This window comes from Passer montanus, unplaced genomic scaffold (assembly GCF_014805655.1).
Source record: "Passer montanus isolate IOZ18808 unplaced genomic scaffold, ASM1480565v1 scaffold4, whole genome shotgun sequence".
Lineage (NCBI taxonomy): Eukaryota > Metazoa > Chordata > Aves > Passeriformes > Passeridae > Passer > Passer montanus.
In genome coordinates this window covers 15,237,908-15,257,300 of record NW_024368818.1, presented here as the reverse complement: position 1 = coordinate 15,257,300, position 19,393 = coordinate 15,237,908, and the positions used below count along the sequence as shown (strand labels likewise).

Genomic DNA, 19,393 nt, shown 5'->3' with positions numbered 1-19,393 from the left:
AGTGAAATGTAGATCAGAGATTAGTGTGATATAATCTTTGAAATAATTAAATATTCTTTTCATAATAATACTGAATGGAAGTGCCTCCTAAGGGGAAGATGCTAAGAAAACAAAGAGCATTCTGTGATAGCTGTGATTTTGGTCAAATGATGGATAGAGAAGAAAAGACTTTAAAAATGAATGGAGATGGATAGCAGTTTAATGAAATAGGACCAGAAGTATAAATTCTCTGGCTTCAAAAGCTGTTAAATCACAAACAAAAGGTTGTAAGTTAAGGAGTCCTGGATAGAAAAAATTAGGTTTTGTGTGTTCTGCTTTGACAGTTGTGACAGACATTGAACACAGGTGTGTTTCACATCAGACACAATGGGCAAACAACACAAAAAGTGCAAGTTCCATTCCAGCAGCGCTGCCTGGACAAAACAGGGCTCCTGCTGCTGCCACTTCACAGAGCTGCTTTATTGTGCCCAGGTCAGCAGTTCTCATTAGCCTGATGGCTCCTATCCTGTCTGGTGCTATCTGGGTGGCAAGTTTTACAGCAGGAGAAATGCCCACAGCCCTGGCTGGTAAGGTATATTTTTCTGCTGAAGTGTAGCTTGCAGTTGTAGCAGTAGTGAATGTTTGACATTTGCAGGGATTTATTTTTGAAACCCATCCAGTTGGCATGTTTGGAATTTACAACTGAGGGCTTCTGTGAGCAGACTAGGAGACAGAGATTCAGCAGCCATGAGGGAAGAGTCCTGGTTGGCTGCAGAAAACAGAGTAGGGCCAAAACTGTGTGATGAGTGACCACGACCGTAGGTAGGTGCTAGCAAGGGAAATAACCACGCGGTTCAGCAGGTCCCTTCCAGACTTGGTGTTCCTGTGGTCTTCTGCCTCGTTTGAAATTCTCATTCTTAATCTCGTCTTCCTTCAGTTTCCCTCCATAATGGTAATACTAATAATTCCCTTATTCTGTCTTTCCAGGCAGATTAGCAGGGTAACAAATTCCTCTTTCTGTGGACACAGAGTTCCTAAGTCTCTACATGCCAGCAAAATCGTACTTCACACTTGAAAATACTCCCTGTCACTGCTCTACAGAACCATTCCTGAATTCAATGCAAATGTAGAATTATTGTTTGAATATTGACTGAAATATTGACTGAAACAAGTTTTCCAGACTTATAAGGCACATGGAACTGTACATTATTTGCACTTGCAGATAACGCAGTTAAAAATACATAATAAAATGCACTAAGAAAAGACTGATTCATCTCATAGCATTTCTTTAGAAGTCAGAATTCCATTTTGTATTCCATTTATTCAATTTTTTGAAATTACCACTCTCTGCAACTCTATATATTAATGTTACCACTTATTTTGAGAGATAATAAGTTTTATATTGCCAATGATATCACTTCGTGAATGTTTATTTCCCATATAAAATCAAAGCCGCAGGGGAATAATTCATTCATACAACTAATGATCCATTTTCAAGTGATTCTGTCAAGAATTTAATTACCTCTTGATTCCCCAAATTGTTTTTCCATTTTTTTGTCATCAGTGTAACATTAATCTTCCAGCCACTCAACATCAGTGTTTGATTCAGTGTTTAGGAAATTGTGTAATTACAGGGCAAGACCAGTGTAGCCTTTTGGGACCAAACCCTCTCACATGAAATGAGGTATTCAAATACACACATATGTATGTGGATTGAAGGTGTTATTATTTCCATTTGGTCTTTCAGTGTCCAAAAAGAAGTGGTGTAAAATGTCTAAGTGTCCACACTTTACCTTTTTTTTTTTTTCCCAACTTTGGAAGAAATTTAGCCCAGGTAAACAGGGCTGCAGTAGGCCTAGGAAAATGATTTTTTTTCAAAATCAAGCTAAAATTCCAAAAGGAATGAGTTTATGTGGGTCTGTGGCTTCTTTGGCTCATACATTCATGACTGTGTGGGCAAGTGTAAATGTCTTAGTTTACTCTAAAGATGAAACTGAGAGAAATATTTTCATGGAATATTTCTAAATTTGGCCGGGAGATATGCATGGAAACATTTAAAAAATAATTAAAAAAAAAATACACACACGAAAAAAAAAACCTTAACTGAATGCAGAGAATCCTTGGGCGTTTTGAACAGGTAAAGCTGTACCTTACCTCAATTTTACCTGAATCATCTCATTAGCCCTTCCTCTGTAGAAGCAATGTTCAAGAGCTAATAATCCACAGCAAAGGTTTCCTGAGATAATACCAGAATTGCTTTGAGATAACTATGATTTTGAAGTAGAAACTGCCTAGTTATTCTATGGGCTTATAAAGTCTTAGGCATTTTCATCTGTTTGTGCCTCATTTTTAATCCCATATCTGGAGATTAGATGCAAAGAAAGTGTTACAGATAGGGTGACACTTGTAGTTGATCAGCTCCTTGTGTCTCACTAAGAAGGTGTTTAAGAATGCTTAGCAATACAGTTGACAAACCTGTTTGTAGGAAGAGTTAAAGGATAATCTTTCCAAAGGCCCAAAATTCCTCTTTTTCAGACCAAAATTGTATGTTACTTCATCTATAAAATTAATTCAACACTTAAAAATGTGATTTAGAATATTTATATGACTTTAGATTTGTTTCACTGGACTCCTCCAATCCATGCCTTGTGAAATTAAAGTCTACAAAATCAGGATGGATGCAGAAACAGGGAATGTGAATCAAAATTAGGGAGCTCTAGGGAAACCTTCTGGTCTCAAGTTTAAATAAGGCCATGGATAGTACCTTTGCATGCAATGCATAATTAAATTCCCATGCTCATTATTACAGGATATTGCATAAAAAATAACTTGAAAAAGAATTAGGTAGGTTAGCAAGTATCAAAACCAATGACAACTTTAAAACTTTTGTCATGTAACTCAGAATATATTAATTGTTGATTTCAAGAAGAGATGTTATAAAAGGGAAAGGATCATATTACTTCTACTTTTCCTTTTCAACTTCTGTTATTGGACAGTGCCAAAAAGCTATGTGGCTAACTGGATCTCTGGCCTAACCCAGTAGTGCTACTTTTCTTTCATGTTCTGTCTATTCTGACCCAGAGAAATTTATGTGTTCAGGCTCAGGGACATCACCAGGATCCAGACCCCATTAACATTTTAAAGGTATCAGACCAGTTTAGAGATGGTAACATCTATGTAGTAAGGAAAAGAATACATAAACAGTTATAAACACTTTCATTTCACCAAGTCTATTTTTATATATGTATAATTCTTCTATTGTGTTGACCAAGTTCAGCCTCTATCTTCATTCTTATAATTGTTGTAGTGAACTTCAGCATTTTTTCTAATTGTTACTGAAGATGACTGGTGCATCAAATCCACCACTACACTGCTTTGGTTCCCTACAGCCACTCTCTGCTGCAGCAAAGGACAGGGTTTCCAGGACACTGAAAATGTTTTTAAAATTATAAATTCAGATAACACAGTTATGATTTCCTAAGCATTTGTTTTCTCAGTCTTTGAGGCTCACTGGTCTATGGATAATCAATGGGAAATGGAGCAGCCCAAAAGTCTACGTCTGATATTTTTACTGGAGGAAGCCAAAGAAGTTATGTAAGCACATACTTCATTAAAAAGCATGTTTTATGCTATGTTGAACTCAAGATCATATCTCAAGTATCTTCTGATGCTCACCTTTGCACCAAAAGGAGTAGAGCATGTGAGTAGCTGTGAACAGGGTCATGTATCTACCCAAATATCATACTGAGTGCTTGGTAACTCTCCCTGCTACAGGCTTCAGACTGAACAAAAATAGCCTTTCCTCTTCTAATCCTAAAACCCGCAGTTGTTGAGGGCTTTTCGGATTTTTTGGTGAATCAAACAGTGTCAAGTGACAGAAATACTGCAGGGGGAAAGAGATTAGCCAGTAATCTGCTTTTTTCTTGACTGTTGTAATTACAACAGGTCTTTCAGGAGACAAAAATAGCACCTTTTGCTTTTCTCCCTGTCAGATCACATACACATACTTGACTGTCTCTTGAAAATATTCTGCAGTTGAAATCATATTTCTTGGAAAGACTTCTAGCAACACCTCAGTTTTACTAATATTTATGGGTGTTGCCTGTTTCCAGAGATGTGTTGAAATATCAGCAAAAATGTATATAGAACTTAATTTTATACAGAGAACTGGTCTTTTATACCACATGCCTTTTCATTTCACACCTTATCTGGCCAGTGACTCCAGAATATTTTCCTGTGTACAAATACTCTATTTCATTTTGCAATGAGATTAAAGTGATGTCTCCCACAATTTCCATTTTTAATGTGCGTGTCAGAGTGTGGGGAGATATTCAGCCCATGTTTACTGGGAAGCATTCCCAGATGGGTGCCTGCCCTAGTGAGGATGCAGGAATGAGGTGCCTGCCAAGAAAAGGGTCTGCCCCATCCTTCCAAAACCCCTTCCAGCTCTGCTGCTCATCAGCAGTGCCGGTCCTGGGCTGTGACCCACAGCACGCTGCTCCATCACTACCCGTGAGGGTTTTTTCTGTTGGCTTAGCTTGTCATCCACACAGTTCTGTTCAGATTGCAGTCAGCTCACCCACATCACACTCAGCCACCTCTTCAGTTGCCTCCCATTGAATTTATTACAACAGTCAGAAGTTTGATAGCATTTAATTAATTTAATTTAATTTCTTATGTGCAGATTCTGTTTCCAGATCCCACAGATACCTGAAATGTAAGGTCATCTTCTTGCTTTATTGTCATTTTAGCAACATTGCACTGAGGCAGGAAAAGAAAAAGTGAAACCTGACTGAGATAGAGAATTTGGTATTGTGGGGTAAACAAAACCCTCTGCATATTTAATGCACCTCTCCTCCAAGTGTCAAAATCCAGTCACCAACAGAACTTGATACAGAGGACACCTTTTGACAGTTTATTAAGTATTTAAGGAGGGCAGCGGAGAAAGCCAAACAAATAAACCCACATATTTCCCAACCATGTATGCTCTACAAAATCATTATATTTTCAGCCCTGGTTATCAAAACAGAGCAAAACTGGTCTTTGGGAACCTCAGGTGGTCACCTCTGCCCTGAGAGTTTCTTCTGTAACTTCCTCCTATGTCCCAGATTTGTCTAAGAAGACCTGCCACAACAGACATTTCATATTCTTCCCAAAGAGCCCACTTCAGTACCTCACTCTCATCATCCTTAGAAAGGGCTGAACTGCTACAGTTTAACCCTGTTTTTATTTCTTCTTCTATGAGAGTCTTTGGAAATTGGATTATTTGTCTTTGTCACAAAGCAGAAGCTGCAGTCACACCTGCCCTGCTCTCAGGTACAGCATCTGTGCTAGTGGTTTACCAGGGCAGATCTGGGTGTATTAATGCAGAGAAAAAGGCAATTATCTCAATTTAATCCCTGACTGAAAGAAACAATAACAGTGTATAAGACTGTCTATGCTTTCTCTCTGCCTAATGAAGATTTTTTTTCTAATATCAATTATTTACTAGGCTTCAGTTTTCCAAGTATAAATGTTTGTCACCATTAGGGAGAAGGAGTTCTGTAGTCCATAATCTGAAAGTTTTCCATATATACAGTGAATTTTGACCAGCTTTTCTTTGCACCTCTTTTCTAAAGATATTTGACACAATGAACAGATTTCCTAAAGTGATTGGTACTGGGACAAACATAAAAGTAGAGGAAAATCCACAAACTGAGTACATTCAAAAAGCTGCTGATTTACAGAGCTCGTTAGCACTCAGTCTGTAGTGCACAGGGTCATCATTCCCGAGAGGCAAAGGGGATTCCTCATTCCAGGCTACAACTTCCTCACAAGGGAAAGCAAAGAGACAGTCAGTGATCTCTGCTGTGTGGTGACCAGTGACAGAACTCAAGGGAATGGCCTGAAGTTCAGTCAGGGGCGGCTTAGCTTGGATATTGGGGAAAGCTTCTTCACCCAGATGGTGCTTGGGCACGGGAACAGCTCCCCAGTGAAGTGCTCGCAGCACCAGCCTGGCAGAGTTCAAGAAGTATTTGGACAACACTCTCAGGCACATGGTGTGACTCTTAGGGATGGTTCTGTGCTGGGCCAGGAGCTGGACTCAATGATCCTTGTTGGTCCCTTCCAACTCAGGATTTTTTATGATTCTATGTTTTTTTTCTCAGTTGAACTTAAGTTCTGTCAAAAGCTTTAAAACCTCCAAAAAGGGGTAATATTGGGTGTAATGGAAGAATCAGATCTCAGCATTGTCCTTGTTTGTGGAACAACTTGTTTCTGGGACGAAATTACTTCCCACATAGATGCCAACAGGAAATTACCATGTTAACCTGACACCAGCAGGAAATTAATCTCAAATAAGCCACTCCCACTGGATGACTGCCAGTAAAGGATACCCAGCTTTTCCTGGTGAATCCACACAACCCAGGGATGAGGTGTGTGGTACAGAACAACAACTTGGTCACACACTCACAGCGCTAAAGTCCACCCCCCTCCCTGTAGCCAGGACAAGGAGGAAAATCTGAATCTCCTTTGTCCAACTGCCCTTGCTCCGTCATGAGTTTTCACATCCTCCATAGTTCTGTCCTCGCACTTCATGATGGAGCTGGTGCCAGGTTGTGGATGTTGGCTGCACTTTTGGATTGACCTGAGCCTGCAACATTGGGCTGCCCTGACCATTCCCCTTGAGCTGAACACTTTTTGCTCAGCATTTCTCCAAGGTGCATTAGAAATAGTGCTGTCATCAGCATCTGCTTCACTCATGTGCTGGAGTAATCAAATGAAGTTCAAGTGATAAAGCAGCGCATAGCCAGAGAGATTTAACTGTACAGATTTTTGTTGTTCCAGGTTATCTTGAGGCACCCCACAAAGACATGCAGTAATTTAACAATAATGCATGTTGGGTCCAGGTATAGTCAAAAATAAAGGAAAACAAGTTAGTCTTCAGTTTTATGTCAAGGTAGCATTGCTGGCTCTGGCAGGGAACTGGTGCGCCTTAAAGAATCTTGGTTTTTAAGAAGGTGAATCAGTTCTAGAAATTGTGAAAAGATTACTATGAAATCAAATCTGAGGCTTTTACCCAGCTGAAGTGAAGAAATATGTTTCTATAGCTTGCTTTGAAAAATCCAGTAATTTGAAAAAATATCTTTCCAGTTGAATGAAAATATTAAAGTAAAAAATCTTTGTCTCTGTTTTCTGTATTTCATTTTGTTGAGAAGTAGAAATTCTAAATATCAGCCAGCAATTTGTAAGCAAAGTGGATTACAGTAGAAAATTTGAGAAATAAAGGATTTGTCGTTGAATTTAGGGAGATGATAAAAAATATTTCTGCCTATTGGCATCTTGTCACTCAAAGAAAATACTAAAAGAGTCATTTTTTAAGTTAATGAGCAATATAAGCACACATATTTTATAGATTTTACCATTTTTTCTGCATTTTTTGTAATTCTGATAGTTGTGTGGAGTTTTATTTATAGGATAATATCGTTTCTTAGGTGGTCATAATATTAGGGACTATAGTATCTGTACTTCCTATTCCACAAGAAGTTTGTGCCATCCCTGCTTAGGTAAGAGAAATTTTTAGGAAAGTTATTGACATAAAGATATGTAGTGCAATGTTTAAATCAGTCACAGATTGAATATAACACAGTGAAAATTTGCTAGCACAGGTAAAATAGCAAAGTTTACAGCTGAGAGTTAATTGTTTTTCTTCTAAGCTGTTCCAGCAGAAATTTGTGCTGAGTTGAACTTCATGCGTGGTCTATTTTTATAACTTGCTGTCCAATATACTGAATTAAATAGTAGGAAGTCTGTATTTATGTATAGATAATGCCATAGTTACTTGGCTTTTTTTCTAAAAAATTGGTTGAAGAGAAAAATTTGTAGTATTGGCAGTAGACATTGTGCCTTAGAATTAGAAAGAGAGCAACATTTTATTCTAGTAAGATATCACACAAAGATCCAGAAGTGTGGAGTTTAGCATCAACACTCATCTGGAAGAGACATGCTGTATATTTCACGCCTTTATTTCTGACTCAGTTGAATTAAAGCAGCTCAGTGATTGCCTTAGTGACTCAGAGACCATGTTTAGAAGGTTATAGGGACACAGGAACTGCCACAGTCCACCTAACTTGATATCCTGCTTGTGAGACTGTGATATGCATTAATGCAAGATGTGGGAGCTTCACCTCCTAAACAAACCTCTCTTAGAGACTGACTTTGGGGTTGTTTGCCCATGCCTTTATTTATTATAACTTTAACTGTAAGACCTAAATAAATCAACGTATTCAATTTAAACCAAGAGCCTGGTATGATTTGTCTGCTGAGCCAGACCCTTGCCATAATTCAGCCTGCTCTACCAGTCACTTGCTTTAACTCAAAAGGGAAGTTCACAAGATTATCTTGTCCAACTCTCTTTCCATAAGTACAGTTTGAAGGCATGTAGGTACTGTAAATCTTTCTCCACTACTCCATAAGAAAGTAAAAGTAATAAAGGTCTTTATGCAACTTATTTTGTGCAATAGTCCATTTGATGCAGTAGTTTGCACTTGCACAATTACATGAATGTTGCCACAAAAAATAGTTATAAATGAGTAAGTTGGTGGGTTTTTTTAATAGCACAGATAACCAACACCTTCTGCAGGTTTATTTGCTAGTGAAATTAAGTCAAAAGACTGCATACAGACCAAAATACTACATTTCATTTTAAAATCTAAAGAAGTCAACTGGGAATCAGAGTTCTAAAAAAGATTTAAGAAAATACCTTATCATGACTGAGGAACGAAGTTCAAGTGGATAAAGGTCCTACAGTGTGCTGTAGGAAAACCTGTGGGTCTGGATGATCAGACAATCCCAAATATTTGCCAAGTGCACACTATGGTACTTTTGATCTCTGGGGCTCTTCTGACATCCTCGTTGGGCCAGGAGTGCTGGGACAGGTTCACACACACAAAGATTTATCAGCGGCATCGCAGCTGATGACATACATCAGCTCTAAGTGGGAAAGTTCCTTGTCAGGAAAAAATATTGACCAGTATAGAGGGACATTTAGGACAACTTTGCCATACATCAAATACACTTTCTGATTCCAGCTGGAGACTTGAGGAAGGAGAGGAAGACCTTCACACTGCCCATTTGGCTGCAGTGAGCTTGGCTAGGTCCAAGCCCACGCTGGACCACAACACAACTCTGAAATGCTGTGTTTGTGAGCATCTCATCACAGAAACACAGAGGTTAGAGCTGGGAGAGGTTTGTTGTTTAGCTCTTTTCCCTCCACCACCCCCTTCTCTTCAAGCACTGCAGTGTTATTCCCCACAGTACTTAAGATTAGCAGATTTGTTTTAAATGTGAAAAAATTATCTAGGCTTTTCCACTTCCCTTGGGGCAGATTATTCTACATCCAAATTGATTTCACTGTCAAGCAGCTTTGCCCTTTTTTTATTTTCATGCTATCAGTTTCCAGTGCTGCTGTTTGAACAATTCCTTCCCACTTGTATCTTGGTGTAGAACCTGCAGATAAAGTGTAAATTATTTTGGCTGTCACGTAAGCAAGGTTTTATGTTGGTGTTTCATCTTGCTAGCATTGATATAACCATGCAAATTAGCATAGAAAAGTGCTCCCTTCATACCTTGCACTAAGTTAAATACAGGTTTGCAAAATTGGAAGTACTGATTTTACGTGTTTTCTTCAAAGTCTATTAGTCTTTCTTCTCCCTCGGTAGCTTATGTTGGTTATAACTGTTGTTTTCTCAGGAATTAAAATTGAATTGCTGGCAGACAACAAGCAATAATTCAGTCTTTTTCAAAAAAAAGTATTAAAATTTCGTACTTATGAATACTAAGCGCCCCTACCCTGGTCTGGAGAAGCTAGAGAGCGTGGAGTTTTTAATCAGGCTTTTACTTTTTCATTTTGGATTGCCAACACCCAAATCTCCCTACAGCTTCATGGGAGTTGAAAAATAAGCAAGCAGAGTTATTTTCATCTAAGCTTCTATTCACCCAGTTGGCTCTCACTTATCAAAACAGATTATGGTACAAAAATTCAATAAGGAATGACTGTAGCCCAGGATTGAAGCATCTAAGAAAATAAAGTCTGAACCTAACAGAACAGGGATGTCCTTCCCCTTGTATCTCATAAAAAATCATAGGGAAGTTGGCTAGTGCTGTTTGCCAGCATTTAACTGTGTGTGCAGACTGAGAATGGAAGATCAGCATCTCAGAGAATATACTCTGTGATCCCTGGAAGGCCAGGCTTACAGTTGCCACTGACAACTCCTCAGCTTATCTTCTGCATGTCTGCAGGACACGATGAGCTGCTTTCTGTGTGTGAGCCCAGGCCATGGCCAAGTTTGGGGTTACATCAGGAAAGCAAGAATGGCTCAATAGCACTGGCAATCCTCTAGACTTGGTCAGGTCATTTAACCTGAGATTTCAAATTCATCATGGCTCAGGATTGCCAGGAGAAAAAGCCCATTATAAAACCAGCAAAGTGATACATATGCTTCCAAGGAGAAATAACACTGAGTACATGTTACAGTCCAAAAATTTTCTTTCTAGTGCCAGTGCAAATTTTTGGTATGATGGGAGAGATTTAAAATATATATTATAGAGAGCTATAAAATTAAAATATTTAAATGTAGGGATTTAACAGTGTTTGAATATCCAATCTGTTATTAAAGTCAGTGTTCAAATGAGTAAATTAATCTCCCTCATACAAGAAGTGTCGGTTAAATATAGAGAAAAAGATTGCAGAGACATAATGTTGATAATAAATTGTGTAGATTTTTGTAGAAGGGTGAGTACATGAGGGATTTTCATTTAGCTTAGGCCACAATCAGGTATTAAATAAGAAGAATAAGAAAACCACATTGCAGATGAGAAGCAGTAAAATTAATTTCTCATATACACTGCTAGACCAATCTGAGAACAAAACTGACATACATAATCATATAACATAAAAACTAGGTTAAAGCATAGCTCAAACCTGCCTAAAATTAGATGGTATATGAAATCCATCTACACACTGTAAAAAAGAATTTCACAGCCAGTGCTCTGGAACAGCTTCCTCTCAGGTGGTCCCTGTACACTGGTTCCCCACTCATGACTGAGGATTAGCATTTGTTGAATGAAATGGCAAAAGAAAGAATTCCTGAAGCAGTTGGGAGTTTATTTGCTTTGAAAAAATAGATCTGTTAGAGCACTATAAAAAATCTTTCCCCAACATATTAGCATCTTCTGCAGAGCCTAAAGAGGACAACCTGTGCCAAGAGCACATCTGCACTAAATAGTAGGAGTTGGATCAGCTACACTAGGAAAAAAATGTGGGAAGAAGCTCAAAGTAAACAACGATATAGTTGCCTATTGCAGTATGGTGCAACTATCAAATTACTGGTTTTTGTTGTGTTTACCACTACAAAGAAAATTTTGAAATTGGATTGTTATTTAATGTTACATGAAAATTTCCTTTAAAAAACTCTACCCTATTAGCTGATGAGTAAGATATTTATGGCTGCTGAGCCTAGGCAAAAACATTTAGAATACAAAACTGATGTTGACACAAAAAAGTACCCGAGTGGGTTCTTGAGAAGCAGAAGCACCCAGCGGTTTAATGTCTGTCACAACCAGGGAAGGTTGGTGTATGTAAGCCAGGCTTACATAACCGGGGACATCTGGGGGTACTTGGTCAAGCAACAGTGCACCATGCACATCACAATTATTTTCCTTGGCTTCTTCAAAACACAGTCTATGCTTAAGAAGTATCAAACAAGGATTTGGGGCATGAGTGAACACTGTCCTCCCCTTTTTTTTTTTCTGAGAAGAGACTCTTCCATCACAGATCAAGGGCTGTGAATGATGTCCCTGTTCTGTTGTCAAACAACTTGTAAATTTCATTTGCCTTTTAGTCTTAGGCACTTGTCTGTTTAAAGTGCCTCCTACTGCCACTGCCTAGATTATGGTGATCTGTGTGATGGCAGTGACACATACAAGTAATCTCTTGTACAGGTTTTTCACTGCAACTCAAATGCCTGAGTTATTTGCCATTACAGGTTTTTACATTATCATGGCAAAAAACCTGCAACTTACAAGGAATCCATTTTCAGGCACTTTTTCCACTGACTTTTAGAAACTCTGCCTGCATAAATGAATCAGGCTAAGCTTGCTATCACAATTCCAGTTGCATGAGACTTTTGTATCAGGTGGAGAGATGTAGGCAAATACCTCTGTCTTATTTATTCTACATCTATTTCACAGCTTTCCAGAAGCATATGGAGCCTGTGGCTCCAGAGTATTTGACAGGTCCAAAGTTTCCATTGTAGTGAAATAAAATTTCTCAAATATACATCTGAGTTTTGGAGTTTAACCTTGCCACAGATCCTCATACACGTGGTCCTTTCTCAAAAAAGAGAATACACAGTCAGTGTTGGTCTCTACTCTTCCACCAACAGAGCAAAATCTGGAATTAACATGATGTGTGCAATAGAAATATGTTTTTATTCTGTGTGAGTCTCTCTCTTCTTGCTTTGCTAAGCCCCTTGTCTCTATGCATTAGAGATATAAATCATATAGATCATGATATCTCTAAGAAGCTTTTATGGGGTTGTCAGCACGATTTCATATCCTAAAGGTGAGCCCATCAGCCTGATTTTAATACCATTTCTATTGCATACAAAACCAAAATCAAGGCTTTTGTCTTTGATTCCTTGTGAAGAAACATGCACTTAATTTAAGAAAATAAACACTTGGTAAGCTCATTCAGTTAATACTAAGGACTAACTATTTCTCTAAGTTTGCAGAGTCAGACCCACTTTAATGTTTTATAGTATTTTACAGTTTCTTTGTTATTTTAAATATAAGCCCTCTGACTACACCATGCTAGTGTATATGGTCATTAACGTGAATATACACATTGATTAATCTATAGAAATATTATCACATGCATAAACATATTTGGTTATGGATATTAATATAACTAGATCAGCCATATTTTAGGAAGGGAGCTTTTTACTGGTGTGAATACAGTGACATAGTCGCACATGATATCATCTGCTGTGAATTGCCAGATTTTGATTATCCAAATTGAAGTGGAACAATATCTTATTAAAAAGGCAACCCAGTACTTGAAACAGAAAAAGGAGAAAAAGTTTATACAACAGTATAAAATATTGGTCTAATTTGATGTACACTGTTAGATTATGCTTAAATGTGAAAATATATGCTTTTCTGGTGAAAATGTACTTTCTGAAGTTTTTGCTCTAGACTGTTGGGGAAAAAATTGAAGCAATGTATACAAGTGTTATTTCTCATATATTTTCTCTGAAACACAGCATATTTATTTATTAATTTGATAATATTCACTTGAATTCCAAAGTGCTGTTTATAATTTTTAAATTCCCTTGCTTTTTGAGGTGTTATTGTTTGTATATATTTTTTTCCCTTTTAAAGTGTGTAATGCCAATTGCATTACTATGTCAAATTCAGATAAATCATGACAAACAACATTTTCACAAACAGAAATTGAACATGCTACATTCCTTTCTTTGGAAAAGTAAAAGAAATTGTCACAGAAAACACATTTTAATTTAATTATGTCCATTAGGTCATTAAAGTGATGTAATGTGCATGTCAGTCCTCCTTTCATCCATAGATTACTTTAATCCTTCATGTGCTTTTTTTTTTAATTCTTCTGGCTTTCTTTGCTTTGTTTTGAATTTGCATGCTGTCTGGATTATTTGTGCATGACCTCCACTTTAATTTCACATTGAATGTTTACATACTCTGAGAGATTTTCATGGATCATTTATTCTACATGTGCATTTTTTCTTTGTTTTCAGTTACTAAACTTTAAATATGCTTGAAATGTAAAAGTGGTATGAAACTTTCGTGACATGAGTATGCAACTATTTGAACAGACTTTCAGTATCCATCTTTCAGAAATACATATTTTAAACCACATTTTATTTCATTATTTCAAAATATAAGGAAAGAAGTTGTGTTCTAAGACTCAAAATATATTCCGTGGCAGAAGTGGAGCCAAATACTGGTTATATTCAATTTGAGCAATGCCAAGCACATGAGATTGGTCCTTTAAACTATTTAAGAAGGTCTCTGCTGTCTTGAAGGTCATCACTTGCAGAGTCCTCTGTCTATGTTCAGTGTAAAAGACATTATAGGTCATTGTCTGACTGACAGCACAGATCACTTCAGACACAAAGTCTGCAGCTCTGTGTGCCCTCAAGACTGCCACCTTCTTTCAGTTCATTCTGCAGGGGCCCTGTTTCCTTATTTAGTGTCTGAAATAAGTGTCCCAAGCAGGCAAATCCTGTTTTTACACAGGATAGTCCTGTAAGTCCTTGAAAATGTTTATGAAGTCAAAGGTTTTATCATGCAAGCAACACCAATTTCTTCTATATTAATTTCTGATTTGAAGAATAACAGCAAAATATGTTGATCATCATGCAATGAAATCCTGCTTATCAGCAGAATTCCATTTCTAAATCATTTAGAACTAAAAGTATATCCAGAGAATCCTATGTAAATACACATCTATAAAATAAAACAAAGTTGGGGTTTTTTTCATTATGCCCGAAAGAAGCATTAAAACACACGTAAGAAGTTGTCAATAAAGAGGCCAAATAAGACATTATAAAATCAACAGCGCCTACCCGTAAAGAATTTTTAATATTAATTGACGCAGGGCTGAATTCACACGCTATAAGCAAATCAAAGGCTTCTGCTTTCCACATTACAGCCTGTTCTTTTCAGACAGTTAATTAATTCTATGCACAGTCTGCTGTGATTAAAGATGGATGCCTTGATCTCAAAGCATGCTGAACCATCTGTAGCCCTTCATCCAAACAAGCTAAACACTACAGTTTCCAAGTAAGGAGCTGCACATTGTGACTTCAGACCTCTGGAGTCCAATTGATCCAGTCTTCAGGAGCTTTGCCTTCAAATTTCAGACCTCACCACACATCTGATTCTTTGCAGCCACTTAGTTTGTGCTGATTTGAGTCACTACAGTTCTCTCCACTTTTACAAACTAGTTGTTTTGTCAGCATGAGTGTGACAACAATTAGACGTCCCTGTTTTTGCCCCATGCCTTTTCTCCTTCACAGTCATTCAATGACAAGCGTAAAAAGAACTTCATCTTTTCACGAAAATTCCCATTCTACAAGAGCAAGGAGCAGAGTGAGCAGGAAACAAGTGATCCAGAACGTAAGTAACCTCTTGGAGACGATGTCACATGCAGCAGCACAACAAATGGGTGACACGCATGATGCCAGTATCCCACACATCCAGGCAAATATCTGTCATAGGCAGGCAGGAGAGGTATTACTACTGTGACCAATGTTTGACTGCAGTTTGGATCCAGCTTCTCCTTCCATCTCTGGAAATACTATTTTCAGAAGAATAAAGCAGTGACCTTAACTTTTGAAAGCGGAAATATAGCTCCTCAGAGTTGTTGTGACACCTGTCATAAATCCAAAGTCGTCGCTCAGAAATATTCCCAGATCAGAATTGGCTCAAAATAAGGCAAATGTGATTTCTTTCACAATACTAAACTAATTAGTTTTTAAAATATCTATTCTAATCTTTTTTTTTGCCTTTGACTTTCACCAAGTTGATTTCCATGGGCAACTTCCCTGGAAGTTTAACAATTAAGGGAAGCAACCATGTTAACAGCTTAAAGAACTAAACTGGTTCTTGGAATGTGTACAACCACAAGCATTTATTGCTTGCTTAAATTATATAACGAACCAGCATTATTAAAAATATTTGCTAGTTCCAAGCCCAAATATTCCCTTTTATTTTCTTATCAATTCTGTCCTAAATTTGTCCAATGAGGACAGTTTCTGGAACTTTATTTATCTGGTTGTTCCTTCTTCCTCACAACTCCAAAAGGCACGTTTCACAGTCACTGCCTCTTTCTTTGGCTGAATTTCCATAGAATATGGGTCTAAATTCATTTCAGAAAGAAAAGGCAGGGATCCAGATTGCTCAATCAACATGGTCAGTCATGGTAGTATCCATTTCAACTCCACTGACTTCTTCCTTCCTCTTCTGCGGCTGTTCTTCCTTTCTCATTGCTCTCTCTGGGGACTTCCGTGCAGGACATCCCCGGATTAGGTGACGACGGTTATGGAACAAAGACTCTGAGTAAGTTCCCAGGAATGGTCACTGTAAACCCTTTTTGTTTTGTTTTGTTTTGGCTTCTGTTTCTTCTCTGAGGACCCTCCACTCCTAGCATGCACAAGATAGAGTTTTATTTGTTACCCAGCTGTGAATGCATTACAAATGTTTCAATCGTTCTGTTCTGCATGACGGTATTAAATAACATACAGTGTATCAAGCAGACACTTTCACTTCTTTTGTAATAACACCTTTTGTTTCTGACAGTATATTATTGTTCCCATCATGGCAGTTCTGTAGAGTAGCATACCTAGAACGCGTTTTGCTGCCTAGACTGTTCTGTTTCAGCAACAACCCCTCCCTCTCCATCTAAAGGGAAAATTAAACATTTTAACATGATCACATCCTGAGGAGATCAATAGAAAATTAGTTCATGCTGTTGCTTCTGCATTTTCAGCTTTTTGCATGGGAGTGTTTGTTACTTTGCTGAATTTTTAGATTAGTATTTGTTATTAATGGAAGAAGTCATTTGCAGACTAGAGAAGATCATGCATTCTCCAAAGCTAATTTTCGACCAGTTTTCACCATTAGCAACCTGTTCTCCGTCACAAAACCTTAATCATTTTTCTTCTGATGCAGCAATCCTGTCTCAAGACTTGGTGTTGCAGAGTGTATAACGTGTCAGATAATTGCTCAGAAACAATTTTTCTTCCTCAAAATGTGAACCAGAAAAACTGTACAGAATGAAATATTTGCTGCTGACTTCTACATATATAGCTATATTAAATTCTGTATTCAGAGCTAAATGATGTAAACAAAATGCCACTTGCATGCATTTGGCTACTTGTTCCTCAGTTGTTTTTCCTTTTCTTAAGCACCAAGTAATTGGAGCAAAATGTGTGTTAATGCTGCATTGCCTACTGTCTTGTGTGTGCTTTTTAATTGCAGGAATGCACATCCATGCACACAGTTTGGAGCTTATTCTGTTTCTGACTGAATTGTTGAAGGAACATTTTAATGGTTTAACTTAATGCCATGCAGTGGCTCACAATTTAAACATGAAAGCTTTATCTCTTGTACCAGGAAGAACAGTTCTGCAAGACTGGCTTTGTCAGTGATAGACAGCAAATGTCACTGCCACCTGAATTTTAACAATTCTGCGATCATTTAAGTCATAGCAACTCATTAGCAACAAATGCAAATCCTTCCCTACTAGAGAAAAGTAAAATGCTTCAGATCTGATAACCTTCCTGAATATGTGTCCTTACAAAGAGAATCTTCCATAACATCCAGCCATTTGAAAGTTACCTGAATTCTGCAAATTGATATGGAACAAAGTAACACTGAGGTGTTGTATAGGCTGTAATGCCTGTATGAATATTGCACCTAGTTTTAAATTACTGGTACACCTCCAGACATTCCCACCAATCCAAATTTTGTTAATTTTCAACTCAGACATGCTTATAAATGACAGTTCTTACTACAAAGGATATTTGTTATTTTCAAATAAAGTTGTTCAGCTGTATAGCACATCATTTTTGAGATAACCCTTGTTAACTTGCTATGAAATGTCTGAAAGTCATTATGCTGTTTTCTTCAATATTTAAGTTGAATTTTTAAAAGCTTCTTCCTAAGCCCAAGATCAAGGTTTCCCATTGCTGCTTATATCAGATATTCCTTCTCATTTTTGCTGCTCCAGTAGTCCCATCATTCCCAATCTATGAATCCTAAGCCATGTGATTGGTACATGGAGGAAAGGCAGCACCTTGCAGGGAATTTCAGCACTGTTCCTGTCTTTCTCATTAACCCAGGGTGCTCCCAGATGTACAGCCATTATACCATTGGCTTCTAAATGTCCTAGACCAGCTGAAAAATTTCAACTGCCAAATGATCTTTCAGGTGCAAAGTAATCAGCATTTCTACCAGAAAAAACACTGTTAAATGTGGTCCTGCAGACCTCCTGGAGAGCATATAGCATGATCTTACTGTCCATAAATAGTCTTCTGACTACAGTTTTGGAATTATTTTCAATCATATGGTAATAGAAACAGGACACCTGGCTTGACAAACTACAAGACTGATCCATCATGCTAGTTCTTATATTCATGTTCACCCATCCAGACTGGTCTGCTAAAGGTTTTCAACCTCCAAATCCTGAGGCTAGACAATTTCTGGAAAAAGACTTCTTCCCTTTTTTTTCCTTAGTTTTTTCTTTGGCTTTGTTTTCTTTAATTTTTCCCCTTTTTGGACAGGATAGATTGGATACATTTACAATATTTTATATCAAAAATATCTTTCATGTTAATCTGTTAATCATTCTGCACAATCCTTTGGGATAGTGCACAGTGATTAAAGACATTCACAAGCTAGAAGTTTAGCAGGAATAGTTTAAATGAATTAATGATGCACATCATTGATAGTGCAGAATATGAGCAGACACTTGGATTTCAATAAATTGCTGGAGACATCAAGTGAGATCCGAGTTGATCATAATATACTTTGAAATGAAGTTATCAGAGATGTCATCTACTGTCTATCACAAAAAGTGGCACATATCAGTAGTTAATACATACAGTCTCTTTCTGAAATGCCACAAGAGAGAAAGCTTTCATTTTACCTCTGTGAAATATCTGAGCATTTTCAGGTGATGTCACTGCACAGCTTTTATTTCTGCTCTGCATAACTACCTTTGCATGACTGTGGCAGTTCTTTTAAGTTTCTGCAGCTCTGTGGTGCTTGGTTATGTTCTTTAATTTGCTGTACTGTTCTTGCAGAACATGTTTCTTCTAATGCCAGCGATAGTGAAAGTAGCTACAGTAAGTTACTGCTTTCATTAGAGTCCTTTTATTTTGCATTGCTTGTTTTGTTTCTTTTATTTTGTTTCTCTCCTTGCTACTCTTTTGTTAATGTTAAAAAGATCACTGGAGCAAATGGCTTGGAATTCAAATTTATGACCATGTCTTGAGTACAAAGCCATAAAAGAAAACTGGCAAACTTTATAAGAGAAGGGAGAAAGGTTGTTACTTATGGTGTATTGGGGACATAAAACTAAACCTGGCTTTGGATAGCCTATGCAAGTCAGGATTATTCCATTTAGTGACAAAAGTGCATTTCAGTGGGGGTGGGGGGAAGTTTCTTGGTGATCTTTTAAGAGTAAAGTTACTGCACAGCCATAGTCAAATCCGTAAGAGGCATCCTTTTTATAAGGTCACAATTTTTACTTGCATTTCTGCATGCCTGTATGGATGGCTAAAAAACAGTCCCAGACATTTCATTGAGCCCTTAAGTTTTGACAGTACAGATTTCT

General features: G+C 37.6%; 1 protein-coding gene across 29 annotated transcripts in view; it reads left to right on the top strand.

Annotated features, from left to right (window-relative positions):
• The window catches only part of DLG2 (discs large MAGUK scaffold protein 2), a 982,417-nt gene that overhangs the window by 941,726 nt on the left and 21,298 nt on the right, over positions 1-19,393 (top strand). For 16 of the 29 annotated variants that reach the window (XM_039718578.1, XM_039718592.1, XM_039718586.1 and 13 more), the window contains 2 exons: positions 15,072-15,171; positions 18,861-18,902. In XM_039718578.1, the coding sequence (XP_039574512.1) occupies positions 15,072-15,171; positions 18,861-18,902 (142 nt within the window). Of the gene's footprint in view, positions 1-15,071; positions 15,172-16,067; positions 16,114-18,860; positions 18,903-19,393 lie in introns of all 29 variants that reach the window. The other 13 variants (XM_039718601.1, XM_039718598.1, XM_039718587.1 and 10 more) reach the window with 3 other exon arrangements.